Source organism: Budorcas taxicolor, chromosome 19 (genome assembly GCF_023091745.1).
Source record: "Budorcas taxicolor isolate Tak-1 chromosome 19, Takin1.1, whole genome shotgun sequence".
Classification (NCBI taxonomy): domain Eukaryota; kingdom Metazoa; phylum Chordata; class Mammalia; order Artiodactyla; family Bovidae; genus Budorcas; species Budorcas taxicolor.
Window position 1 is genome coordinate 47845947 of NC_068928.1, and position 27971 is coordinate 47873917.

The following is a 27971-nucleotide window of genomic DNA, read 5'->3' on the forward strand; positions in this document are numbered from 1 at the left end:
GAAGGAAAAACTGCCCTCAAGCAGGATACATTGTTGTTATATAATCCTCAGCACAGAGTTTAAATTGAGTTGTTGTAATCATCAGTTTTGGGGCTTAAAGAAAAAAGCATTTTATGTGACTAAGGACTTCCCTTATAGCTCAGTTGGGAAAGAATCTCCCTGCAATGCAGGAGACCTGGGTTCAATTCTTGGGTCAGAAAGATCACCTGGAGAAGGAAATGGCAATCGATTCCAGTATTCTTGCTTCTTGCCTGGAGAATCTCAGGGACAGAGGAGCCTGGCGGGCTACAGTCCATGGGGTCACAAGAGTCAGACACGACTTAGCGGTTATACCACCAATACCATGTGTGGAAGGCTAAAGAATGGAGAGAAAAAAAGATGTTCGTTCTTTCCTCCTCCTTGAGAGTTCCAGACCTCTTTCTCCTCCTCCTTGGGGACCCCAGACTTCTTATCAACCTACCTAGGAATTGACTCTCTCACTACTATGATGCTGAGAGCCTCATGATATGAGAACACACATCAACCCTGGAGCCCACGCCAGCTTCATCACGGAGCTGCAAACAGCCCAGGAGCCCCCGTGTCCCTCTTGTGCCTAACAACCCCTTTCTACACCTGGAAACCCTTCTTACCCCACTTCCATCCCCACCCAGTCCCTCTCCCCGGTGTGAATGAATCTCGTCTCCACCAGATGGAGACCGTGAACAAACCTGATCTCTGATCTCTGATCCTTAGAGCCCCATCCAGGCCCCAGAAGCCACATGAAGGCCAACCCTGTCCCATTGATCGCTGCCTGGGTGGCAGAGACCTGGGAGATGGAGCCCTCCCTCGACCTCCTCCCCTTCCCCTCTCTCTGGATGACCAGGGCTGCAGGGTCTCCATTTGGCCCAATAACAGAACTGGAGGTAAGAGGCGAGGACGGCTTTCGTTTCCATGGCTCTTGGAAGGCCCTGAGTGGTGGGGGAGGCCTGGCGGGGAGGTTCCTGGAGCCTAGCCACTGGGGCCCCCACACTCACCCCTGGATGCTGGCTCTCTTGGCAGAAGAGAACAGTCAGAGCCATGTCCTGGAGGGCCACGTGGGAACAGAGTGTCTCTCTGCCCCTCTGGGCCAGGGCGGGTCTCCCCACCCTCCCTCAGGAGGAAGGAGTCACTCAGGGTCCCTTGAGGCTGGGTGCCCGGTGCCCGGGCGGGTCGGCCTCGGGGCACACCAGGGTCTGGGTTTGCTGGGACTCAGGAAGGCCTCTGAGGGAGAGTGCGGAGGGAGGCTGAGGAGACATTTGGAGACAGAAGTTCAGCCAGGCCTGGTGGCTCCCCTCCTGGCCATTCCCAGGAGGAGACACGAGGACACGGGCTTAAGAACAGGTGTTTGTATTGAGGCTGCTTCACATGGTCCCTCCCCAGGCCTGGACCGCAGCCTAAGGAGCCACACTGAGTTCAGTGGCCGCCATGACAGTGGCCGCGCCGCTCACGGGGGCTGTGCCCGGTGGCTCCCTATCAGCCTCTTCTAAGCGACTTGCACTCAGGGGTTACCTGTCCACCATCGGTACTGGCACAGGAGGACGAGAGTCACAACCATGAGCAGCAGCACTGTCACAGGGGTGATGAGGGCCACCATCTGGGTGTTGGGCTCGGGCTCTGGGGAGGGAAGGGGTAGAGGTCACAGAAGTCCTCTGGTCCCAGGTGCCAGGCTCCAGAGGGGCAGCTGTCTACCCGCCACCCAGACACCCACCCCTGGGCAGCCTGCTGTCACTCTGCATTGCAGGGATGAGTGGCAAATGGTGTTATCACTGGAGGGAAGGAGGACCGGGGTCCGGGCCACCACCCGGCCTCTGTGAGACCATGAGGGCAGATGGACTCAGATGGTGCCCTTGCCATGCACTGCCAGACCTCATGGTCTGCTCTGTGGCGAGGTCCGGCCAAGCCCCTCCCTGGGCAGAGATGAGGGAGCTTTGGCCAAACTCTCTGAAGACAGAGAGGATCTTGACCACCTAGGGTCACAGAAGCGGGACTCCTGGGGACCTTCGGGGTCAGTCCGGTCAAATTTATCATTGCAGAGAGGGGTCAAGGCCAGAGAGACGAGCTTGACTTGGTTAAGGTCACCCAGCTCACTCATGACCAAGCAACTAGTCAGGGTCCAAGCTAGGAACTCGCCAGGAGCTCCAGGGAACCCCAGGGATCAAGTGTCGTTTCCCCGAGTGCCTCCCCTGAGCTGGCAGAGAGCGGGGCAAAGGCGTTTTCTTCCCCTGAGGGCTGAAAGTGAATGTCCCCCCTCCTGATCTGTGGGCTCCCCCTCACCTTTGACTTCAAGCCTCTGGGGATCTGAGATTCTGTGGACAAGGCCACCACCGCGAGAGCGCAGGTCCATTTGGGCCTCGCACAAGAAGTTATGGTGGCCGTCTTCCCTGTGAGCTGTGGTGTTATGGCTGACCAAGGCATCTTGGGGGGAAGGTGCTGTCCCCACAAAGGTCTGATTGTACAAGATCTCAGTACCACGGAGCAGGGTGACAGTGAGGCCTTCGAGGGGCGCCACGGCGGGGACCCTGCACTCGATGGTGAACGGTGTCCCTATGGCCACTGAGGTGGGCCTCAGCGTCAGGAGCACTTGCTTTGGAGGGTCTGCAGGAAAGCGGGAGGGAGGTCTGCTCAGGATGGGGATGCTGCTCTGGCAGGCCCCACCTGGCCCAGACCATCCCCTGTGACCACAGTGTTCTCAGGAAGTGGGCTGGGGTGGGCAGGAGGAAGCAGTTCAGGGTGAAGGATGTCTGGGTGGTAGTTTCAGGGACCTGATGACTTCTGGAATGGACAGGAATGGAGGTGCCCTGGTGTCTACAAAGAAAAGGTTCAGAACCAGTTCAGTCAACTAGAAAGATAAAAGTGTTGGCTGTGTCTCTTTCCTCTCCATAAATTCAATGGAAATTTCAAAAATTAAACAGTTGGATAGTTTTGTTGAGAGAGACTTAGCAGGGAGTGCTCTCTAGAATGGGGCCATAAATTGTGCGGGTCTTCAAGGGCGGGTGCAAGTGTCAGACCTGCCTTGGTTTTCAGGATCAGGTTTAAAACTATCACTATTCCTTACTATTAAACTCCACAGTTCCCTGAGTTCCTGTTTTTTTTTGTTTCTTAACTCAAGATTGATTTCTTTAGTTGTGCCAGGTCTTAGTTGTGCTATGTGGGATCTAGTTCCCTGACCAGGGGTCAAACCCAGGTCCCCTGCATTGGGAGTGCTGAGTCTTAGCCACTGGACCACAGGGACATCTCTCTGCGTTCATTTTTGAACTAGAATACCTAGCCCCCATTACCCGAGGATAATATGTAGATTTTGGACATCTTTATACTCATTTGACCCACTGATGACAGTTCTGAGTGATACCCTGGGTGCCAAGCTTCCGGGAGAACCCCGGTCTCTCCATGGTCTCTGTGGCTGGTGGGCAGGTGTGTGTGTGTGTGATGGTCACACATTTGCAAAGGGCCCTCAGGGGGAGAAAAGACCATGACCTTCTTTCCAGGATGTGAATGGGTTACTGGAGAGTGTGCCAGCCGTCCTGATGGGGTCCCTGTTTCTTGTCACGAGATGTGGGGTATTCTGCTGATTGGGGTGCTCCCCAGCTAGGAAGGGACTCTGGGAAACGATGTTTAGATTTGTTTAAGCATTGCTTGGATTGTTTGCTTCTGAGCAAACTCAAAATCCTGGTTGCTGGCAGGGTTTGAGGAGACCAGGGGAGGGAGTGAGTGGATTCTGAGCCTGTGGCCTGGATCCAGGAGCCCAGGGAGGTGGGGACCATAGGACAATGCCCAGGAGCAGTGACAGAGCAGCTCTGTGTGCAGACCCAGGCTCCGGCCTCGGGGAGCAGGGCCCGTGGGCGACACTCACAGAACACGGTGACGATGAAAACTTTCGTCTCCTGCCTGTCGCCACAGGTGAAACTGCACAGGAGCTCTACGTCCTTGGAGATGTTGTAGACCTGGAACAGCTTCCACTGAGCCTGGCTCTCCAGGAGAATATTGTTTAGCTCTGTCTCCAGAACAAGTTTTTCAGGGTCCGTGCAACTGGCAGTACAATTAATGAACTGAGACTCTCCGGACTCCACCATCAGATGCTCTGGCTCCACGAACGCCTTCACACCAGACCCTGGAAGGACAGAAAACACTGCTCAGCAGATACCCCCGCTGCCCTTCCTGGCGGGGCTGCCCACGATGCGCAGTCTCATCAACGGGTCCCTTCTGCTCCTCCCTCCGTTCAGACATTACTGCCTCTGGTCTAGACCAAGGGGGATGCACCTAGCTGTCTCCCTGCCCCTGACTGCTCTTCCAGCTTGTCCCCTCCAGGTGAGTCTTCCTCATGCACATCTTCTATCCCCATGGAGATTCTATTCGAACTCGCCCCCAGCCCTAATGACCCCTCCTCTGCGAAAGCCTCCCTGAACTGGAGGTGGAGCGTGTCCTCTCAGGCCCCGTGTCCGTGAGTTCGGCTCCTCCCCACTCCTTCCCTCTCTTCTGCAAATCCCTGTAGAATACCGGCTGTGAGGCAGGCACGGTTCTAGGCTCTGCAGAGCCATCAGAGATGGAAGAAGTTCAAAGCTCGCCCTTGTGGAGCTCGGGCAGCCGTGAAGGATAGAGTAACCAACAAGGGAACTAGCCAGGCTGCCAATTGGTGGGAAGTGCCCAAGCAAGGAAATAAGGAGTGGGGTGGGGTTGCCACATTAAATACTGTGCTCAGGACAGGTTTCATGGAAACACTGACATCTGAGGAAAGGAGGAAGGAAATGGGGGGAGCTTGGCTGCCAGCTGTCTGCAGAGGGCAGAAAACCCCCAGCGCCAAGACCCTGGGCAGGGAGTACATCAGGATGGCTGGAGCCCAGGGAGGAAGAAGGCCAGGAATCTGAACTGATCTCGGCCAGCTGGGCTTGTGCTCTGTCTTGTGTTCCTGCCACGCCACACCCACCCGTCCCCACCTAGCCCTCAGCTGGGGAAAGAGAAAGGTTCTCTAGGGAGAGAGAGCTGCCTTTGAATCCCAAATTTGCCAGCTCTGTGGCCTTGGGCAAAATGCTTTCCTTTTCTGAGCCTCAGTTTCTCCATCTGTCAAATGGGCTAGTAATCCCTTTCCTGCATGGTTGTCAGGAAGGAACCTGACAGGTTTTCCAAAACAGAGTGCTCACACCTAGAAGCATTCTCCTTCACCATCCCCTGGACCACCCAGAAGGGGCTTCGTTTGCACTTTAATGGTCAGCAGAAGATGATGCCCTCCATTGGCCTCTGCTGTCCACTGGGCCACCTCTGAAGACCGGCTGGGACGTGCCCTCACTTTCCCTTGAGCCCCAGCCTCCTTGGTCTCCCATCAGTCTCCACGACCTGCCACATCCACACACCCTGAAGCTATGGGGCCTGTTCAACCCAAAGTGTGAAGGCCAGGTCCCCCATCTGCTGCCCCGGGGTCATGGGGTCCTGGGGAAACCAGGCTTGCATAGCATCCCACACCTGTGGCGGGCAGCCGCTGTGCTCAAAGCCTCAGAGACTTCGGGACAAGGACCCCCTTCTCCACACAACACCAGGGGAACAGGCACCCTAACCTCTGGCTGGCACACACCCAGTCTGGACCCCCAGGCTCACCACGGCAGCAGAGCAGGGCAAGAAATGCTGCGAGCGTTCCACAGCCACCAAAAGGGGACATCTCAGGTAGCGTTTGCAGGCTCACAGGAAACAGCTGAGGACTGCCTGCAGGCTGGTGAAGGGCTCCGGTCAGGCAGGCAGCGGGAGAGGACTTGCACCTGCAATGTGGAACCCCCAGCCTTCTGTAAGCTGATGACCGTATTTCCTCTCATTATCTGAGTGGTCTTGGGCAGGCCATGTGGAAGGCCAGCTCCCAGGGCCACAGGTCTGCAAGAAGTTGTGCAGAGGAAGCCAGGAGTCAGCTGATAAGAGGGACTAACCTAGTCCTCCTGGCACGGTCCTGTGTGGGGTGGGGCGTGCACCCGGGGCTCATGTGCATGTGATGTGTGCACACAGGGCCCCAAATCTGGGGAGCCTGACTCCCACAGGACACTTTATTGGTGTCAACAAAGGAGGGACCTTCCAAGTTGGGAAGAGGGTTTGGGAGGCGATAGCTGGACATTCTACCCTGTTCTCTGGCCCTCCCCTTTTAGATTTCTGGTGATGCACAGGGTCCCCAGGCACTTTCTTGTCTCTTTTCTTAGCTAAATGTGATTTCACGTTACTAATTCAAGGAGGAAGGAAAAGGAAACTAGCTTTTCCTGATGCCTATTCTCTGTTAGGGACTAAGTTAAGGTTTTAATACATTGTCTCATTATCACACCAAATCTACCAATGTTGATTGTGGATCTGGGGAAGTTCAGGGCTCAGGTGAATTATAACTTGCCTAAATCACAACGATATTAGGTGATGGAACTGCGGTGAGAATTTAGGAATGAGGAGCGTTTGGTTGGAGAATTGGTGGTTACCAGGGATTGAAGGGAGGGAGACACGGACTGAAAGAGCAGAGAGGACTTTAGGACGGAGAAGCTGCTCTGTTTGCTATGACAATGGTGCATACATGTCAGTACATACTTGCCCAAACCCACAGAATGTACACACCAAGACTGAACCGTAATGTCGACGGTGGTCTTTGGGTGATAACGACGTGTCAGTGCAGGTTCATCAGTCATAAGGAATGGACCCTCTGCTGGGGGATGTCGGTAACAGGAGAGGCTGTGCATGTGTGGGGACAGGAGGTATGTGGCAAGTCTCCTCTCGGCCTAAGTTTTTCTCTAAGCCTAAAACTGCTCTTCTCAAAAGAAGTCTACTAAAAAAAATGAAGATAGTGGAGGACAGAAGATCTGGTGTGTTAATGTCCATGGGGCTGGAAAAGTCGGCACGACTTAGAGACAGAACAGCAACAACAGAAAAATAGCTCAAACACAGCACCTCAGAAGGCAGCCTCCTGGGTCAGGGTGCTTGTCAGCTACGGATTGTTGTTGACAATGCAGGCTTGTATGACTTCCCTGCGGGTCCAGTCGTTCAGACTCTGCTTCCAAGTGTTTGATCCCTGCTCTGGGGAACTAACATTCCATATGCGCGTGTCATGGCCAAAACTAAAGAAACTGCAGGTTTTTAAAGTCAGTTTTTAGCAGCTTTAGAGGCAGACATGGTCTGAGTCCTTTCTAAATTCTCATGTCAGATTACATTTAAAAAATATGCATATATTTACTTGGCTGCACCAAGTCTTAGTTCTGGCATGTGGGATCTAGTTCCCTGACCAGGGATGGAACCCACACCCCATGCATTGCAAGCTGGAAGTCTCAGCCACTGGACCTTCAGGGAAGTTCCTCGGATTACCCTTTAGAATATTTAAAACACAAAACCCAGTTCTACATCGTTCATGAGACACATCTAATGAATAAGAGTGTGGAATGGTTGACAGTTGAAGAATGAAAAAAGATATACCAGGCAAAAGCTAGCCAAAAGAAAAGCGGGGAAAGGTCTATTCATATCAAAGAAAAAGGAATTTAAGACAAAAAATTTTTATTAAGGCTACAATGAGTACCTAGATTAAATGGTCAGTTCATACAGAAATTATAATTGTTGTAAACTTGTAAGCACTTAGCTTGAAGGAACAACAAAGAGATAAAACCATCATCACAGCAAGAAATTTTAATACAACATCTCTCTATTATGAATAATGAAGCAAATGTGAAAAGATGCTCAACATCATTCATCATGAGGGAAAGGCACATCAAAACCACAATTAGATATCACTGCACCACTGTCAGAATGGTTATCATCAAAGACAACAAATAAAAACATTGGCAAGGGTGTGGAGAAAAGGGAGCCCTCGTGTCCTCTTGGTGGGATTGTAAATTGGTGCAAATGCTGTGGAGAAACGTGTAGAGGTGCCTCAAAAATTAAAAATAGAACTGCCATATGATCCAGCAATTTCACTTCTGGGTATTCTCCTGAAAAAAACAAAACCACTAATTCGATGACATATATGTACACCAGTGTCCAGTGTGGCATCATTTCCAATAGCCAACATGAGAAAGCCACCTGAATGTTCACCCATAGATGCGTGAATAAAGATGTGTTTGGTATAGCTACACAACGGAATATTATTCAGCCATAAAGAATGAAATCTTGCCGTTTTCCACAACACGGACGGACCTAGAGGGTGCCAAGTGCAATGACTCAGACAGGGAAAGACAAATACCATATGATCTCACATATATGCAGAATCTGAAAAACAAGACAAACAAAACCAAAACCAGGCTCCTACTTATAGAGAACAAATGGGTGGTTGCTGGAGGCAAAGGGGCTGAGCAGGGTTCAAAATAGATGAATGGGATTAAGAGGTGCAAAGCACCAATTACAGAGCAAGCCACAGGGATGCAATACAGCATCAGGAATATGGTCAGTAATATTGGAATAATTTTGTATGGAAGCAGGTGGATGCTAGACTTATTGTGGTGATATTCGCATAATGTATGCAAATACCAAACCACTGTGTAGCACACCTGAAGGTTGCATAATACTGTATATCACAAGCCAGTCTAAAAATTTTAAGTAATGTATGTTGCAATTCACAAAAGAAGAAGACTACAGATTCATAGAAACAGAAAGCAGAGCAGTGGTTGCCAGGGCCTGGGGGCAGCAGAAGTGGTGAGTTGTTTGTTTGTTTAATGTGTATAGACTTTCAGTTTCCTAAGATAAAAAAGTTTTGAGATCCATCATGAAAAAATGTGAATATAACACAACCAAATGTGCATTTAAAAACAGTTAAGTGGGGTATTTTGTGTTAGGTGTATTTTACCATAATTGAACATTAATTTACACAACATTGTAAATCTTCAATAAGCTTAAAAATTAAAAACTTATAAATCATTTATTCCAAGAAATATGACACCAAGTAGACCAAGTCTTAGAAAAAACAGTGCAGTCGCTTCGTCGTGTCCGACTCTGCGGACACAAAAAGACCTAACTTGATTGAAGAAGAAATAAAAAGCCTGAATAGTTCTACAACTATTATAGAAATTACATCCATAATTTGAACTCTCCCCACAAAGAAAATATCAAGTCTAGACAGCATTACAGAAGTTTAAGTGGGGATGATTTTAATCTTACAAAAACTCTCTTTGAGAATGAAAATAGCAGGAACACACTCTCGTTCTAAGAGGCCAGTGTAACCTTAATACCAAAATGAGACAAGAATAGGATGAAATAGAAAAATTAGAAGCCAGTGTCACTCATGAATACAAATGCAAAATAAAAATACAAACAAACCAAATCTAGGCATGTATTAAAACTATTAGACATCATATCCAAGTTAGGCTTAGCTATGAAAAGTTGGTCTCACGATAGAAGAGAAAGCTGCCAATGTCATGTGTTATTGTTGGGAACAGTGAACTGCGGTGCTTTATGTCACAATACTTCTGCGTTCCTCTGAAATCATCTGTGTTTACAGCAGATAATTTCCTGCAACCTGAGACTCATCCTATGTTCCATGACCCCACGTCAAGTTTATACCATGCTTCTGTTTTGCTTTTTTGCCTCAGGGTCTTCTTCAATGCTTTAGGAGTCACTTAGATACCTGTAGTGTTTCTTAGAAGCCTAGGACTGTCAAGTTCCCTAACATGAAACCCTCAACCAAGGAGAGGCCAAGAGCTAGGAGAAACGTGTTCCAGCCTCTTTGTTTTGGGGAGGCAGTTCTAGCCAGCATCCTGTAGACCTATCAGGGATTCTGGAAGGCTTGAGCCCCCTTTGCTCACACCTGCAGCATCAGCTCTGCATCTTCTGGTGACTTTCTCTCCCCTGTTCCAGTCGTATTCCTTCACTCCCTCCTTCCTGGCCTTGATAATTAAGTAATCCACCTGAAATAATCTACCTGAACTGAAGTCCTGTTGCAGGCTCTACTTTAAAGGAGTCCAAACTAAAAACTTATGTTACAGTTTTAAGAAGAAAAAACATCATCATCTTAACAGATCTAGAAAAAAAAAATGATGACGTTCAATATTCTTTCATGATAAAACCTCTTAGCAGACGAGAAGGAAATATCCTTAACATGACAAAGGAAACTTAGAAAAAGTTTGCATATGTACTATTATTTCTTTAACATCTGTATTATTTTTTTAATGAGTAAATCTTAGGGGCATTTCCTTTAATATCCGGAACCAAACAAGATGCCCACCGTCTTTGCTTCTATGTTAACATTTTACCAGAGGTCCTAGACAATATAGTAAGACAAGAAAAAGAAATTACAGGCCTAGGGATGGGAAAAGAGCAAAATCATCAGTGTTTTCATATGACATGGTTGCCTAGATAGAACATTCAAATGAATGATCAGACAAATGATTCAAAATAATCAGAGATTTTAGCAAGATAGCTAGCTGTAAGATCAATATCCAAAAAGAAATTGCTTTTGTATATAACAGTAACATACAAAAATGTAATTTAGGACTACCCTGGTGGCCCAGTGGTTAAGACTCTGCACTTACACTGCAGGGGCCACAGGTTTGATCCCTGGTCAGGGAAGTTCTGCGCGCTGCCAGGAGTATCCAGGAAAAAAGAGTAGTTTAAAAGGCACACCATGTATAGTAGCCAAAAGATAGAAGTAACACATATACAGAAACAAAAAGACAGCAGAATATAAGACCTATAGTCAGAAAGTTATAAAACACAATTGAAAGACATTAAACACAATTTCAATAAATGTAGAACCTGCTCATGTTTATGACTAAGGGATTCCATATTATAATGCGGACAATTCTCTTCCTACAGATTTAATGCAATTTCAATGGATCCAAATAAGGGATTTCATGGAAAACAAAAGATGATTCTAAACTTTATTACGGAAAGAACAAAAGGACCAAGACACCCCTAAAGAAGAATAAAATGAGGGGATTTGCCCTACTAGATATGAAGACTTACTATAATATATAATTTTAGTGTTGATATAGGCAAATTAACCAATGGAACAGTGAAAAAGTGCCCAGAAATAGTCTTGCGTGAAACTCACACACCTGACAAAAATGGCACTGTGGACCACTGGGTGGAAGAGGGAGATAAAAATGAATGATGCTTGATCAACTGGTTAACTATATGGAGAAAAAAGATGGGAAATATATCCCTACATTGCTCCCTTCATTGGGAGGGATTATCCCTACATTCCTCACCTGGAATGAAGAAATCAATTCTATCTAATTTAAAGATCTACATGTAAAAGAACACTTTAAAAACTTTTGTAAGAAAATATATACTTAGTCACTCAGTCGTGTCCAAATCTGCGAGCCCGTGGACTGCAGACTGCCAGGCTCCACTGTCCAGGGGAATTCCCAGGCAAGAGTGCTGGAGCGGGTTGCCATTTCCTACTTCAGATCTTCCTGACCCAGGCCTCCCCTCCTGCAGTGGCTCCTGAGTTGCAGGCAGATTCTTTACCACTGAGCCACCAGGGAAATCCAAAAGAAAATACAGGAGAGTATGTTTACGTCCTTAGGGCTAGGAACGATTTCCTAAGCAAGACCTCAAGATCACCACTGCTAGAATAAACAACTGATAATTGTGAGTATATTAAAGACATCAGGAACATTTCAAGGAAAACAAAACCTCTCAACTAATGAAAAGATGCTTTTACTCAGTAAGAGCCGGGGAAGTTAAAACCACAATGAGGAACCACTTTATGTCTACTGGATTGGCAGAAGTTAAGAAAGTCCACACGACCAACTGTTGGAGAGGCCGTGGGTCAATAGGAACTCGTCTATTGCTGGTGAGGGTGTATTTTGGTTCTCTGAGAAATAATGAGGCATTATCTTCGAATGCTGAATAGTGTTATAGCCTATACCCCACAATCCCACCCTTCGATATATGCCCTACGGAAACTCTTGCACTGTGAAGCAGAAGACCTGTCCCATTCTTCATCCGTATGACCCTGAGCAAGTCACTTTAATCTCTGTGTGCCTCAGTTTTCTCTTCTGTAAAATGGGATTAACCATAGCACATGCCTTATGGGAATGGTGTGTGGATTAAACTATTTAAATGACAATATTAAAAAGTATTCAAAACAGTAGCTGGCACACAGAGTAGGTTCTACAACTATTTCATAAAATGAAAATAAATGGATGTGATAAAGCACTAAATTAAAGAAAGAATCAAGAGAACAATAACAACAAACTTTGGGAGGCTGGCTATTTATGTCTGGGTGGAGGTGAGTGGCACGGTAGGCAGATGGAAGGTGTGGTGGTAGTTCTTCCTGGAGTGCTGGGTTCCGGGCTGACCATTAGGTTATCTCACTGTGCAATGCACATGCGTGTTACATATAAGTGTTCATTATGTGTCACATATTACATTTTACAGAAAGAATACAAAGGGAAAAGAGAAATTCCTACCTATCTAGAAAGAAGAGGCTCCTTGGAAGTATGAGCCACAGGATAGGAAAGTCCCTTCTAACCAGGTAGGACTTCATTGAATGGGATTCATCAGGAACCTTGGGTGTGACCCCGAGAGGCTGGGGACTATACTTGTCCCCTAAGCATCAGCTCTGAGCTCAGTCCAGATGACCTGGACACAGGTGGGCCATGGTGGGAAGGCAGCCCCAGGCTTCTAAGAGGGTGGTGTGGTTGACAGAGCAGGAGAGAAAGAGAAAGGACAAAAACAGGAAATAACCACCGAGCAATAGGCTGTTGGACTCAGAGAGATGTCTGAAGTGAGCGCCTCATGCAACGACCAAGGAGCCGGAGGAAATTTTGTAGCAACTCCAGCCCCTGGGCTTATGAGGAGACAGGGAGAGAAAGAACAAGAACTCAAGAATCAAGAACTCAAGAATCAAGAACTGTTGATTGACAGTCTATCCCAAGCCCTTTCCACTCTGCCAAGAGGGAAGCAGGGAGCACCACCTTACCTGTATCAGCAAACGGGTGCTGCCGTGATGGGTAAACAGAGTGGCTGAGGTCCAACTTCCAGCAGCCGTTGTTTCCTGGGCTGCTGCTGGTTCAACAAGTATTGCCTGGTTTTTGACTGACTTTCCCTTTCAGAAGGCACACGCTTCCATTCCCAGCTCGGACCCCTACTAACATCACTTTCTGTTTATTACCTCTTGTTTTAAACCCCGGTAAATATATACCGGGGCTTCCCAGGTGGCTCATTGTTTAAGGATCTGCCTGCCAATGTGGGAGCCAATCCCCGAGTCAGGAAGATCCCCTGGAGAATGAAATGACACCCCACTCCAGTGTTCTTGCCTGGGAAATCCCAAGGACAAAGGAGGCTGGCGGGGTATAGTGCATGGGGTCCCAAATAGTCAGACATGACTGAGCATGCACGCAGGCATTCAAGGGACCAAGACAGTTGAGGCAAGAAATGCTGAAGACTCCCTGGTTGGGGATCTTAGTTCCTCAACCAGGAATTAAGCTCCGGTCACAGCAGTGAAACTGCTACTCATGACTGGACCAGCAGGGAATTCCCTCTGCACTTTGTTTTTTTTTTTTTTTTTGATGTGTGGTTTCTGTGCTCCTGGGGGCCTTGGATGAAGAAGACAGATCCAGAATGAGCCGCCCACTGAACCCCTGCAGGAAGCTTGTCAACATCAGGGAGCAGGGTCTTCCCTGTATATGACATGCCCAACCACCAAACACTTCTACTTACAACTAAGAACAATTGTGTTTTGAGATCTTTTCACAGCCGCCACTTCACCTAACAATTAAAAAAACCCTCCCCTGGTAGAGTAGTTTGTACCAAGAGGCAGAGTTTCAGAGCTGGTGCTAGACAGCCAGCTGGGCTCACCCACAAGCAGAGGTTTTGCTCTCACAGGCCTGCCCCTCAGCGCCTGCCACTGAAAGTCCTGGCTTAGGAAAGACACAAATGAGTATGCGTCTGGAACCAAGACAGGGCTTTCCTGGTGGCCGAGTGGTAGAGAGTCCACCTGCCAAAGCAGGAGATGCAGGAGGCTGGGGTTCGATCACTGGGCAGGAAGATCCCCCAAAGGAGGGAATGGCAACCCGTTCCAGTATCTTGCCTGGAGAATCCCATGGACAGAAAAGCCTGGGGGGCTCCAGTCCACAGGGTTGCAAAGAGTCGGGCACGACTGAAGCGACTGAGCACAGCCCTGGAGCCCCCGGGTCCCCCTCGTGCCTGCCAACCCCTTTCTACACCTGGCAACACTTCTTACCCCACCCCAGCCCCAACCAGGCCCTGTCCCTGAGGTGAATGAGTCCCGTCTCCACCACATGGAGACCTTGAACCAACCTGCTCTCTGATGCGGGTGAAAGCCCCTTACAGCCCCGTCTGAAGGAGTCTTTTGGGTCGAGAAAAGAAAACAACAGTTTCAAAGGCCCTTGCTGAATCATCTAACATCGGAGAAAACAAAACAGAACTTTAGGTCCCGCCCTGATGCTCCAGGACGGTTCCATCTATCTGTGACTTATCACCCTCTGTCCAGAAACCTCCTACCCCCACACATGCCTAGAAGACTTATCATCCCCTGTCCAGAAACCTTCCACCCCCTACAACTGCCCGGAGGACTTATCACCGCCTGCCCAACTACAAATGCCATCTCAACTAAAGAATACCCAAAACATCCCGCCTGATTAATGTCTCCCTTATCCCTTCCACAAGCCTCCCTACAAATACGGGGCCTCCCTGATCCCTCTCCGCACTCAGCCTGATCGTTAGGCTGGCTGTCGCCCCTCCTTGCCTGAATAAAGGTAACCTATTTCTATTGAGGTTGTTGTTCTGCTTTCTGCCTCGGCCCGAACTATACCTTACACCGTCCAGGCCCCAGAAGCCACATGAACGGCCAGTCCTGTCCCATTGATCGCTGCCCGGCTGGCAGAGGCCTGGGAGATGGAGCCCTCCCTCAACTTCTTCCCCTTCCCCTCTCTCTGGATGACCAGGGCTGCGGGGTCCCCATTTGGCCCAGCAACAGAACTGGAGGTAGGAGGCGAGGATGGCTTTCGTTTCCACGGCTCTCGGAAGGCCCTGAGTGGCGGGGGAGGCCTGGCAGGGAGGTTCCCAGAGCCAAGCCATGGGGGCCCCCACACTCACCCCTGGATGCTGGCTCTGTTGGCAGAAGAGAGCAGTCAGAGCCATGTCCTTCCTGGAGGGCCACGTGGGAACAGAGTGTCTCTCTGCCCCTCTGGGCCAGGGCGGGTCTCCCCACCCTCCCTCAGGAGGAAGGAGTCACTCAGGGTCCCTTCAGGCTGGGTGCCCGGTGCCCGGGCAGGTTGGCCTGGGGGCACACCAGGGTCTGGGTTTGCTGGGGCTCAGGAAGGCCTCTGAAGGAGAGGGCGGAGGGAGGCTGAGGAGACATTTGGAGACAGAAGTTCAGCCAGGCCTGGTGGCTCCCCTTCCTGGCCATTCCCAGGAGGAGACATGAAGGCACGGGGTTAAGAACAGGTGTTTGTATTGAGGCTGCTTCACATGGTCCCTCCCCAGGCCTGGACCGCAGCCTAAGGAGCCACACTGAGTCCAGTGGCCGCCATGACAGTGGCCGCGCTGCTCACAGGGTCTGTGCCCGGTGGCTCCCTATCAGCCTCCTCCAACGGTCATGCACAGGGTAATAACCTGTCCGCCCCCGGTGCCACTTCTGGCTGAAGACAAAGCACAGGAAGACGAATGTCACAAACACGAGCAGCAGCACTATCACGACCGCGATGATGATCACCATCTGGGTGTTGGGCTCGGGCTCTGGGGAGGGAAGGACTAGAGGTCACAGAAGTCCTCTGGTCCCAGGAGCCAGGCTCCAGAGGGGCAGCTGTCTACCCGTCACCCAGCCACCCACCCCTGGGCAGCCTGCTGTCACTCTGCATTGCAGGGATGAGTGGCAAATGGTGTTATCACTGGAGGGAAGGAGGACCGGGGTCCGGGCCACCAGCCGGCCTCTGTGAGACCATGAGGGCAGATGGACTCAGATGGTGCCCTTCTCATGCGCTGCCAAACCTCATGGTCTGCTCTGTGGCGAGGTCCGGCCAAGCCCCTCCCTGGGCAGAGATGAGGGAGCTTTGGCCAAACTCTCTGAAGACAAAGAGAATCTTGACCATCTAGGGTCACAGAAGCGGGACTCCAGGGGACCTTCGGGGTCAGTCCGGTCAAATTTATCATTGCAGAGAGGGGTCAAGGCCAGAGAGACGAGCTTGACTTGGTTAAGGTCACCCAGCTCACTCATGACCAAGCAACTAGTCAGGGTCCAAGCCAGGAACTCGCCAGGAGCTCCAGGGAACCCCAGGGACCAAGTGTCGTTTCCCCGAGTGCCTCCCCTAGGCTGGCAGAGAGCAGGGCAAAGGCGTTTTCTTCCCCTGAGGGCTGAAAGTGAATGTCCCCCCTCCTGATCTGTGGGCTCCCCCTCACCTTTGACTTCAAGTCTCTGGGGATCTGAGACTCTGTGGACGAGGCCACCACCGCGAGAGCGCAGGTCCATTTGGGCCTCGCATGAGAAGTTATGGTGGCCGTCTTCCCTGTGAGCTGTGGTGTTATGGCTGACCAAGGCATCTTGGGGGGAAGGTGCTGTCCCCACAAAGGTGTGATTGTACAAGATCTCAGTACCACGGAGCAGGGTGACAGTGAGGCCTTCGAGGGGCGCCACGGCGGGAACCCTGCACTCGATGGTGAACAGTGTCCCTACGGCCACTGAGGTGGGCCACAATGTCAGCAGCACTTGCTTTGGAGGGTCTGCAGGAAAGCGGAAGAGAGGTCTGCTCAGGATGGGGATGCTGCTCCAGCAGGCCCCACCCAGCCCAGACCATCCCCTGTGACCACGGTGTTCTCAGGAAGTGGGCTGGTGCGGGAAGGAGGAAGCAGTTCAGGGTGAAGGATGTCTGGGTAGTAGTTTCAGGGACCTGATGACTTCTGCAATGGAGAAGAATGGAGGTGCCCTGGTGTCTACAAAGTAAAGGTTCAGAATCAGTTCAGTCTACTAGAAAGATTAAAGTTTTAGCTGTATCTCTTTCCTCTCCATAAATTCAATAGAAATTTCAAAAATTAAACAGTTGGATAGTTTTTTTGAGAGAAACTTAGAAGGGAGTACTCACTGGAATGGGGCCATGAATTGTGAGAGTCTTCAGAGGTGGGGGCAAGAGTCAGACCTCCCTTGGTTTTCAGGATCAGGTTTAAAACTATCACTATCCCTTACTATTAAACTCCACAGTTCCCTGAGTTCCTATTTTTTGTTTTTTTTTTTAACTCAAGATTGATTTTTTTGGTTATGCCAGGTCTTAGTTGTGCTATGTGGGATCTAGTTCCCTGACCAGGGATCAAACCCGGGTCCCCTGCATTGGGAGTGCTGAGTCTCAGCCACTGGACCACCAGGACATCTGTCTGGGTTCATATTTGAACTAGAATACCTAGCCCCCATTACCCCAGGGTAATATGTAGATTTTGGACATCTTTACACTCATTTGATCCACTGATGACTGTTCTGGGTGATACCCTGGGTGCCGAGCTTCTGGGAGAACCCCGGTCTCTCCATGGTTTCTGTGGCCAGTGGGCAGGTGTGTGTGTGTGATGGTTACACATTTGGAAAGGGCCCTCAGGGGGATATAAAACCTCAACCTTCTCTCCAGGAGGTGAATGGGTTAGTGGTGGTTGTGCCAGCCTTCCTGATGGGGTCCCTGCTGCTTGTCACGGGATGCAGGGTGTTCTGGTGATGGGGGTGCTCCCCAGCTGGGAGGGGACTGTGGAAGTGACTTTTAGATTTGTCTAAAGCTTGCTTGGATTGTCTGCCTCTGAGTAAATCTCAAAATCCTGGTTGCTCGCAGGGTTCGAGGAAGCCAGGGGAGGGTGTGAACAGATTCTGAGCCTGTGTCCTGGATCCAGGAGCCCAGGGATGTGGGGACCATAGGACAATGCCCAGGAGCAGTGACAGAGCAGCTCTGTGTGGGTTTGCAGACCCAAGCTCCAGCCTCGGGGAGCAGGGCCCCATGGGCGACACTCACAGAACACGGTGATGTTGAAAACTTTCGTCTCCTGCCTGCCGCCGTAGGTGAAACTGCACATGAGCTCCACGTTCTCGGAGATGTTGACGACCTTGAACAACTTCCACTGAGCCTGGCCCTCCAGGAGAGTCTTGTGTAGGGCTGTCTCCAGAACAAGTTTCTTGGGGTCCGTACAACTGGCAGTACAATTAATCACCTGAAACTCTCCAGACCCCACCATCCGGTGCTTTGGCCCTTTGGGTACCTCGAACTCCTCCTCACCAGACCCTGGAAGACCAGAAAACACTGCTCAGCAGACAGCCCCGCCACCCTGCCTGGAGGAGCTGCCAGTGGTGGGCACTCTGATTAGGGGTCCCTTCTGCTCCTCTCTTCTTGTGCAGACGTTATTGCCTGTGATCTAGACCAACGGGGCTGCCCCCTAGCTGTCTCCCTGCCCGTGCCTGCTCTTCTTCCAGCTTCTCACCTCCAGGTGAGTCTTTGTCGTGCACATCTCCTATCCCCAAGATGATTATATTCAAACTCGCCCCCCAGCCCAAATGACCCCTCCTCTGTGAAGGCCTCCCTGAAATGGAGGTGGATCGTGTCCTCTCAGGCCCCATGTCTATGAGTTCAGCTCCTCCCTCACTCCTTCCCTCTCTTATGCAAATCCTTGGAGAACACCGGCTGCGTGGCAGGCACCGTTCTAGGCTCTGCGGAGCCCTCAGAAACGGAAGACGACCAAGACTTCCCCTGTGGAGCTCACACTGCCACGAGGGACACAGAGTAACCAACAAGCGAACTAACCTGTCTGTCCGTTGATGGGAAGTACCTGGGAAAGGAAATAGGGAGTGGGGTGCAGCTGCCATGTTAATACTGTGCTCAGTACAGGTTTCATGGAAACGGTGATATTTGAGCTAAGGATGAAGGAGATGGGTGGAGCTTGGCTGGCAGGTGTCTGCTGAGGGCAGAAAACCACCAGCGCTGACCCTGGGCAGAGAGGAGGCCAGGGTGGCCGGAGCCCAGGGAGGAAGAAGGTGAGGAATCTGAAGTGGTCTCGGCCAGCTGGGCCGGGCTGTGCCCTGTGTCCCCGCCACACCCGCACTCCCCCCCTCCACCCCCCAGCTGTCAGCTGGGGCAAGAGGGAGGCTCTGCAGGGAGAGAGAGAGCTGCATTTGAATCCCAAGTTTGCCAGCTCTGTGCCTTGGGCAAAGTGCTTTCTTTCTGAGCCTCAGTTTGTCCATCTGTGAAATGGGTTAGTAATCCCTTTCCTGCATGGTTGCCATGAAAGCACCTGGCAGGATTTCCAAAACAGAGCACTGAACACATGGAGGCATTCTCCTTCACCGTCCCCTGGACTCCCCAGAAGGGGCTTCGTTTTCACTTTCCACTCACCTCTGCTGTCCACTGGGTCACCTCTGAAGACCAGCTGGGACATGCCCTCACCTTCCCTTGAGCCTCAGCCTCCCTTCATTTCCTCATCAGTCTCCACAACCTGCCACATCCACACACCCTGAAGTTATGGGGCCCGTTCAACCCAGTGTGTGGAGGCCAAGACCCCAACCTGCTGCCCCGGGGTCATGGGGTCATGGGGAAGCCAGGCTCACACAGCAGCCCACACCCATGGCAGGCAGCCGCTGTGCTCAAAGCCTCAGTGACTTTGGGACAAGGACCCCCTTCTCCACATGACACCAGGGCAACAGGCACCCTAACCTCTGGCGGGAACACACCCAGTCTGGACCCCCAGGCTCACCTCGGCAGCAGAGCAGGACAAGAAAGGCTGCGAGCGTTCCCCAGCCATCAAAAGGGGACATCTCGGGTGGCGTCCACAGGCGCACAGGGAACAGCTGAGGACTGCCTGCAGAGAGGTGAAGGGCTCCGGTCAGGCAGGTGGCAGGGGAGGACTTGCAGCTGCAGTCCGGAACCCCCAGCCTTCTGTAAGCTGATGACCGTATTTCCTCTCATTATCTGAGTGGTCTTGGGAAGGTCACGTGGAAGGCCAGCTCCCAGGGCCACAGGTCTATAAGAAATTGGGCAGAGGAAGCCAGGACATAGCCTAGTTCTCCTGGCACGCTGCCATCAGGGGTGGGGTGAGCACCCGGGGCTCATGTGTGTGTGGACGCAGGACAGTCACCGTTACAAGCCCCAAATCTGGGGAGCCCCGAATCCCACAGGACTCATTATTGGGGTCAACCTAGAAGGGACTTTCCAAGTTGGAAAGAGGGTTTGGGAGGCGATAGCTGGACATTCTCCTCCTTCCTCTGGCCCCCTCCCTCTTAGATTTCTGGTGATATACAGGGTCCCCAGGCACTTTCCTGTCTCTTTTCTTAGTTAAATGTGATTTCACACTACTAAGACAAGGAGAAAGGAAAAGAAAACTAGCATTTTCTTATACCTACTCTCTGTTAAGTTATGACCAACTAGATAGCATATTCAAAAGCAGAGACATTACTTTGCCGACTAAGGTCCATCTAGTCAAGGCTATGGTTTTTCTGTGGTCATGTATGGATGTGAGAGTTGGACTGTGAAGAAGGCTGAGCGCTGAAGAATTGATGCTTTTGAACTGTGATGTTGGAGAAGACTCTTGAGAGTCCCTTGGACTGCAAGGAGATCCAACCAGTCCATTCTGAAGGAGATCAGCCCTGGGATTTCTTTGGAAGGAATGACGCTAAAGCTGAAACTCCAGTACTTTGGCCACCTCATGTGAAGAGTTGACTCACTGGAAAAGACTCTGATGCTGAGAGGGATTGGGGGCAGGAGGAGAAGGGGACGACAGAGGATGAGATGGCTGGATGGCATCACTGACTCGATGGACGTGAGTCTGAGTGAACTGCGGGAGTTGGTGATGGACAGGGAAGCCTGGCGTGCTGCGATTCATAGGGTCGCAAAGAGTCGGACACGACTGAGCGACTGAACTGAACTGAACTGAACTGAATTCTCTGTTAGGGACTAAGTCAAGGTTTTAATACATTGTCTCATCATCACACCAAATCTACCAATTTTGACTGTGCATCTGAGGAAGTTCAGGGATCAGGTGAGTTAATAACTTGCCTAAATCACAACGATATTAGGTGATGGAACTGCGGTGAGAATTTAGGAATGAGAAGCATTTGGTTGGAGAATTGGTGGTTGCCAGGGCTTAAAGGGAGGGAGACACGGACTGAAAGAGCAGAGAGGACTTTAGGACGGAGAAGCTGTTCTGTTTGCTGCTACAATGGCGCGTACGTGTCAGTACACACTTGCCCAAACCCACAGAATGTACACACCAAGACTGAACTGTAATGTTGACGGTGGTCTTTGGGTGATAACGACGTGTCAATGCAGGTTCAGCAGTCATAAGGAATGGACCCTCTGCTGGGGGATGTTGGTAACAGGAGAGGCTGTGCATGTGTGGGGACAGGAGGTACGTGGCAAGTCTCCTCTTGCCCTAAGTTTTTCTGTAAACCTAAAACTGCTTTTTTTTTTTTTTTTTTAATGGAGACAGTGGAGGACAGAGGAGCCCGGTATGTTATAGTCCACGGGTCTAAAAAGAGTCAACACAACTTAGAGACTGAACAAGAACAGAAAAATAGCTCAAACACACCACCTTGAAAGACAATCTTCTTGGTTAGGATTCTTGCGAACTATGGATTGTTGTTGAACATGCAGGCTTTTAGGATTTTCCTTTCCGGGTTTCCCTGGTATCCAGTCGTTAAGACTCCTGGCTTCCACACAGAGGGTGAGCCTTGGCACCCTAGTCTTTGATCCCCTCGGAATTAACATTTCATATGCGCATTGCATGGCCAAAAAGAAAGAAAATGCAGGCTTTTAAACTGAGTTTTTAGCCGGGTTTATAGGGAGTCATTTGTTCAATCATTCCTAAATTCTCATCTCAGATTACATTTTAAAAATATTTAAACAGAAAACTTAGATCTACATTTTTTATGAGGCATGTCTAATGAATAACAGTGTGAAATGGTTGAAAGTCGAAGAATGATAAGATACACCAGGCAAAAGCTAACCAAAATAAAACCAGGAAAGGTCTGTTCATATCGAGCAAAAGGGCATTTTAAGACAAAAATATTTATTAGGGACAGAGGGAGTACCTAGATTAAAGGATCAGTTCATCTGGAAATTATAAGAGTTCTAAACTTGTAAGCGCTTAGTTTGAAGGAAAAACAAAGAGATAAAACCATCATCATAGCAAGAAATTTTAATATAACATCTCTCTATTATGAATAATGAAGCAAATGTGAAAAATGATCAACATCATTAACCATCAGGGAAATGGCAAATCAAAACCACATTGAGATATCACCCACCACTATCACAATGGTTATCATCAAAAAGGGAACAAACAAAAAGCATTGGCAAGGGTGCGGAGAAAAGGGAACGCTTTGTACTGTTGGTGGGATTGTAAATTGGTACAACTGCTGTGGAAAAAAGTATGGAGGTGCCTCAGAAAATTAAAAATAGAACTGCCATATGATCCAGCAATTTTACTTCTGGGTATTCTTCTGAAGAAAACAAAAGCACTAATTCGAAGACATATATGCACATAAATGTTCACTGTGGAATCATTTCCAATAGCCAACATGTGGAAGCAAATTGAGTGTTCATCAATGGATGCATGGATAAAGATGTGCAGAATATTATTCAGCCATAAAGAATGAAGTCTTGCCATTTTCAACAACACAGATGGACCTAGAGGCTGTTATGCGAAGTGCGGTGAATCAGACAAAGACAGTTACCAAATATGATCTCACTTGTATGTGGATTCTGAAAAACAAAACAAACAAATCCAAAAGCAGGCTCCTGAGTACAGAGAATGAATGGGTGGTTGCTGGAGACTAAGGGGCTCCAAACTAGATGAACGGGACTAAGAGGTACAAAGCACCAATTAAAAAATAAGCCACAGGTATGTAAAACAGCGTAAGGAATATGGTCAAATATTTTGATAACTCTGTATGGAGAGAGGTGGATACTAGACTTATTGTGGTGATAACTTCAAAATGTATGCAAATACCAAACCACTGTGTAGAATACCTGAAGCCTACATGATATTGTACATTATAGGCCAGTCCAGAAACTTAAAATAATATATCTAGTAAATCACAAGGAAGACCATACAGATTCATAGAAACAGAAAGTAGAACAGTGGATGCCAGGGCCTGGGGGCAGGAGGGAATGCTGAGCTGTTTGTTTAATGGGTGTAGAGTTTCAGTTTCACAAACTAAAAAAGGTTCAAGATCTACTGTGAAACAATGTGAATGTAAGACAACCAAATATACATTTAAAAATGGTTAAGTGGTGAAATTTGTTATGTGTATTTTACCATAATCGAACATTTAATTAATACAATGTTGTAAATCAATTACACTTCAATGAAGTTAAAAATTAAAAGACTATAAATCATTTACGCCAAGAAATATGAAACCAAGTAGACCAAATCTTAGAAAAAATAGAACTTACCTAACTTGATTGAAGAAGAAAGAAAAAGCCTGAATGGTTCTACAACTATTAAAAAAATTACATCCATAATTTGAAATCGTCCCACAAAGAAAACATCAAATCTAGACAGTGTTACAGAGGTTTAAGTAGGGATAATTCTAATTTTACAAAAGCTCTTTCTGAGAATGAAAATAGCAGGAACATGCTCTCTTTCTATGAGGCCAGTGTAACCTTAATACCAAAATGAGACAAACTAGATGAAACAGAAATTTTTAAATTAAATTATAATTTACATTATATTTTAATTTATATTACGAATATATTTTATATATTATATTTATATTATACATTTTGTTTATATTATATTTGATATTCACTCATGAATATACATGAAAAATAAGAAAAATACCTAGCAATGTACTGAAAATATTAGACATCATATCCAAGTTAGGCTTAGCTATGAAAAGTTGGTCGAACAATAGAAGAGAAAGCTATGAATGTCATTTATTATTGTTGGTGATAGTAAATTGTGGTGTTCTATGTCACATTGCTTATGCCCTTCTCTAAAATCAGCTGCATGTACAGTGGATAACTTCCTGTAACCTTAGATTCATCTTATGCTCCAAGGTCCCACCTCAGGTTTATACCATGTTTCTTTTTGCTTTTTTTTCTCAATCTTCTTCAAGGCTTTAGGAGTCACTTAGCTACCTGCTAGTGTTTCCCAGAAGCCTAGGAGTGTCAAGTTCCCTAACATGAAACCCTCAACCAACAAGAGGCCAAGAACTGGCAGATACAGCTCCAGCCTCGTCCTTTTGGAGAGGCGATGCTGGCCAGCATCCTGTAGACCTATCAGAGGTCCCAGCAGACTTGAGCTTCCTTTGCTCACACCTGCAACATCAGTTATGCGTCCTCTATTGGCTTTCACTCCTTCTCTGCCCCAGTCTTCCTGTTCCTTATTTCCTGCCTCCTGGCTTCAATAATTAAATAATCTACCTGAAATAATCTACCTGAACTGTAGTCCTTGTTGCAAGCTCTACTTTTGAAGGAGCCCAGACTAAAAACTTACATTATGGTTTTAAGAAGAAAAAAACACATGATCATCTTAATAGATCAAGTAAAAAAAAAAAAGATGACATTCAACATTCTTTCATGACAAAAGCTCTCAGCAAGCTAGATGGAAATGTCCTTAATGCGATGAAGGAAAATCAGAGAAAGTTTTCATATGTACTATTATTCATTTTACGTATGTATTATTTTCTTTGATGAGGAAATTTTAGGACATTTCCTTTAAAATCCAGAACCATACAATGATGACAACTATCTCTGCTTCTATGTAACATTTTCCCACAGGTCCTAGACAATATAGTAAGACAAGAAAAAGAAATTAAAGGCCTAGGCGTAGGAAAAGAGTAAAACCATCAGTATTTTCATATGATATGGTTGCCTAGGTAGAAAATCCGAATGAATGATCGACTGGGTGAATGATTCAAAATAAGAGATTTTTGCAAGACAGTTAGCTGTGAGACCAATATCCAAAAAGCAATTGCTTTTGTGTATAACAGTAATATACAAAACTGTAATTTAGGACTTTCCTGATGGTCCAGTGGTTAAGACTCTGCACTTCTACTGCAGGGGTCGCAGGTTTGATCCTTGGTCAGGGAAGTTCTGCATGCTGCATGGAGTATCCAGGGGAAAAAAGTAATTTAAAAAGCATACTATGTATAGTAGCAAAAAGATAGAAATTATATATATATATATATATATATATATACAGAAGCAAAAAGATAGCAAAATGTACATAAGACCTATAGTAAGAAAGTTATAAAACACTATTGAAAAACATTAAGTGCAATTTAAACAAATGTAGAACCAGCCCATGTTCATGACTAAGAGATTCAATACTATAATGAGGACAATCCTCTTCCCATAGATTTAATGAAATTCCAATGGATCCTAATAAGGGTTTCATGGTACACAAAAGATGATTCTAAAACTTATTATGGAAAGAACAAAAGGACCAAGACACTCCTAAAGAAAAATAAAATGAGGGAATTTGCTACTAGTATTAAGACTTACTGTAAAATATGATATTGGTATAGATGTAGACAGATTAACCAACGGAACAGCATAAAGTGCCTAGAAATAGACTTGCATGAAACGCTGCAAAACTGGCACTGTAGATCACGGGGTGGAAGAAGGAGATATAAATGAATGATGCTAGATCAAGTGGTTAACTATACGGAGAAAAAAGATGGGTTTTTAACAGGCTGGGGACTATACTTGTCTCTACTTCACATGGAACGAAGAAATCAATTCTATCTAATTTAAAGATTCATATGTAAAAGGACACTTTAAAAACTTTTATAAGAAAATATGTTTAGTTGCTAAGTTGTGTCCAACTCTGTGACATCATGGACGGTAGACCACCAGGCTCCTCTGTCCATGCGATTTCCCAGGCAAGGATACTGGAGTGGGTTGCCATTTCCTACTTCAGGAGACTTTTCTGATCCAGGGGTTCAAACCCTGGGCTCCTGCAGCGGCTCTTGCATCGCAGGCAGATTCTTTACTGCTGGGCCACTGGGGGAGCTCGTGACAAAATACAGGAGAGTATGTTTATGTCCTTGGGGCAAGGAAAGATTTCCAGAGCAAGACCTCAAGGTCACCACTGCTAGAATAAACAACTGATAGTTGTGAGTATATTAAAGACATCAGGAACATTTCAAAGAAAACAAAATGTCTCAACTAATGAAAAGATGCTTTAACTCAGTAAGAGCCGGGGAAGGTAAAGCCACCATGAGGAACCACTTTGTATCTACTGGATTGGCAGAGGTTAACAAAGTCCACACGACCAGCTGTTGGAGAGGCCGTGGGTCAATAGGAACTCATCTATTGCTGGTGAGGGTGTATTTTGGTTCTCTGAGAAATAATGAGGCATTATCTTCGAATGCTGAATAGTGTTATAGCCTATACCCCACAATCCCACCCTTCGATATATGCCCTACAGAAATTTTTGTACTAAGAACCAGAAGACCTGGTTTCTGTGTGACCCTGAGTAAGTCACTTTATCTCTGTGTGCCTCAGTTTTCTCTTCTGTAAAATGGGATTAACCATAGCACATGCCTTATGGGAAGGGTGTGTGGATTAAACGAATTAAATGAAAATATTGAAAAGTATTCAAAACAGTAGCTGGCACACAGAGTAGGTTCTACAACTATTTCATAAAATGAAAATAAATGGATGTGATAAAGCACTAAATTAAAGAAAGAATCAAGAGAACAACAACAACAGACTTTGGGAGGCTGGCTATTTATGTCTGGGTGGAGGTGAGTGGCACGGTAGGCAGATGGAAGGTGTGGTGGTAGTTCTTCCTGGAGTGCTGGGTTCCGGGCTGATCGTTAGGTTATCTCACTGTGCAATGCACATGCGTGTTACATATAAGTGTTCAGTATGTGTCACATATTACATTTTACAGAAAGAATACAAAGGGAAAAGAGAAATTCCTACCTATCTAGAAAGAAGAGGCTCCTTGGAAGTATGAGCCACAGGATAGGAAAGTCCCTTCTAACCAGGTAGGACTTCATTGAATGGGATTCATCAGGAACCTTGGGTGTGACCCCGAGAGGCTGGGGACTATACTTGTCCCCTAAGCATCAGCTCTGAGCTCAGTCCAGATGACCTGGACACAGGTGGGCCATGGCGGGAAGGCAGCCCCAGGCTTCTAAGAGGGTGGTGTGGTTGACAGAGCAGGAGAGGAAGAGAAAGGACAAAAACAGGAAATAACCACCGAGCAATAGGCTGTTGGACTCAGAGAGATGTCTGAAGTGAGCGCCTCATGCAACGACCAAGGAGCCGGAGAAAGTTCTGTAGCAACTTCAGTCTCTGGGCTTACGGGGAGACAGGGAGAGAAAGAACAAGAACTCAAGTGTTGATTGACAATCTATCCCAAGCCCTTTCCACTCTGCCAAGAGGGGAGCAGGGAGCACCACCTTACCTGTATCAGCAAACGGGAGCTGCCGTGATGGGGAAAGAGGGTGGCCGGGGCCCACTTCCAGCAGCCGTTGTTCCCGGGGCTGCTGCTGGTTCAACGAGTGTTGCCTGGTTTTTGACTGAATTCCCTTCTCAGACGTCACGTGCTTCCTGTCCCAGCTCTGATATCCGACTGTGACTTTCTGTTTATTACCTCTCGTTTTAAACCCCAGTAAATATATACCGGGGCTTCCCAGGTGGCTTATAGGTGAAGATTCCACCTGCCCATGTGGGAGCCAATCCCCGAGTCGGGAAGATCCCCTGGAGAAGGAAATGGCACCCCACTGCAGTGTTCTTGCCTGGGAAATCCCATGGACAGAGGAGTCTGGCAAGCTACAGTCCCTTGGGTTGCAAAAGAGTTGGACATGACTCAGTGACTAAACAACAGCAACAACAAAGTATACACTCTGTAAAATTGACCCTCTAACCGCTTTTAGTGTAGGGTTCTGTGGCATTAAACACGTTCACATCTTGTGTAACATCCACCACCATTCCTCGCTAGAACCAGCATCCCTCATCCTCATCCCAAAGTGAACACCGCCCCTCTCCTTGAAACACTGGCTTTCTATCCCCCTCCCCGCAGCCCTTGGCAACCACTGTTCTCCTTTTGGTTTCTGAGTTCGATGACCTGTGACTGGGCCC

At 47.9% G+C, this 27971-nt stretch overlaps 2 protein-coding genes across 2 annotated transcripts; both read right to left on the bottom strand.

Moving 5' to 3' along the window:
- Positions 1-320: 320 nt before the first annotated feature.
- On the bottom strand, positions 321-27348 carry LOC128065010 (intercellular adhesion molecule 2-like). The gene is made up of 6 exons (XM_052658072.1): positions 27295-27348; positions 5605-5762; positions 3869-4126; positions 2293-2613; positions 1528-1632; positions 321-355 (listed from the first exon to the last, which is right to left on the bottom strand). The coding sequence occupies exons 2-6, from the start codon at positions 5663-5665 to the stop codon at positions 321-323; spliced, it is 780 nt and encodes a 259-aa protein (XP_052514032.1). The 5' UTR covers positions 5666-5762; positions 27295-27348.
- On the bottom strand, positions 15467-19687 carry LOC128065008 (intercellular adhesion molecule 2-like). The gene is made up of 4 exons (XM_052658070.1): positions 19627-19687; positions 17898-18164; positions 16315-16635; positions 15467-15654 (listed from the first exon to the last, which is right to left on the bottom strand). The coding sequence occupies exons 1-4, from the start codon at positions 19685-19687 to the stop codon at positions 15467-15469; spliced, it is 837 nt and encodes a 278-aa protein (XP_052514030.1).
- Positions 27349-27971: the final 623 nt, after the last annotated feature.

What these genes read in the sequence shown, in the direction of transcription:
- LOC128065010 (XM_052658072.1), bottom strand. Translation starts at nt 5,665, where the DNA reads ATGTCCCCTTTTGGTGGCTGTGGAACGCTCGCAGCATTTCTTGCCCTG. An exon ending in TGCCCTGCTCTGCTGCCGTG is followed by an intron (nt 4,127 to 5,604) that starts GTGAGCCTGGGG and finishes CTGTCCTTCCAG; the next exon opens with GGTCTGGTGTGAAGGCGTTC. An exon ending in CCAGAGGCTTGAAGTCAAAG is followed by an intron (nt 1,633 to 2,292) that starts GTGAGGGGGAGC and finishes TTCCCTCCCCAG; the next exon opens with AGCCCGAGCCCAACACCCAG.
- LOC128065008 (XM_052658070.1), bottom strand. Translation starts at nt 19,687, where the DNA reads ATGTCCCCTTTTGATGGCTGGGGAACGCTCGCAGCCTTTCTTGTCCTG. An exon ending in TTTCAACATCACCGTGTTCT is followed by an intron (nt 16,636 to 17,897) that starts GTGAGTGTCGCC and finishes GCTTTCCTGCAG; the next exon opens with ACCCTCCAAAGCAAGTGCTG. An exon ending in CCAGAGACTTGAAGTCAAAG is followed by an intron (nt 15,655 to 16,314) that starts GTGAGGGGGAGC and finishes TTCCCTCCCCAG; the next exon opens with AGCCCGAGCCCAACACCCAG.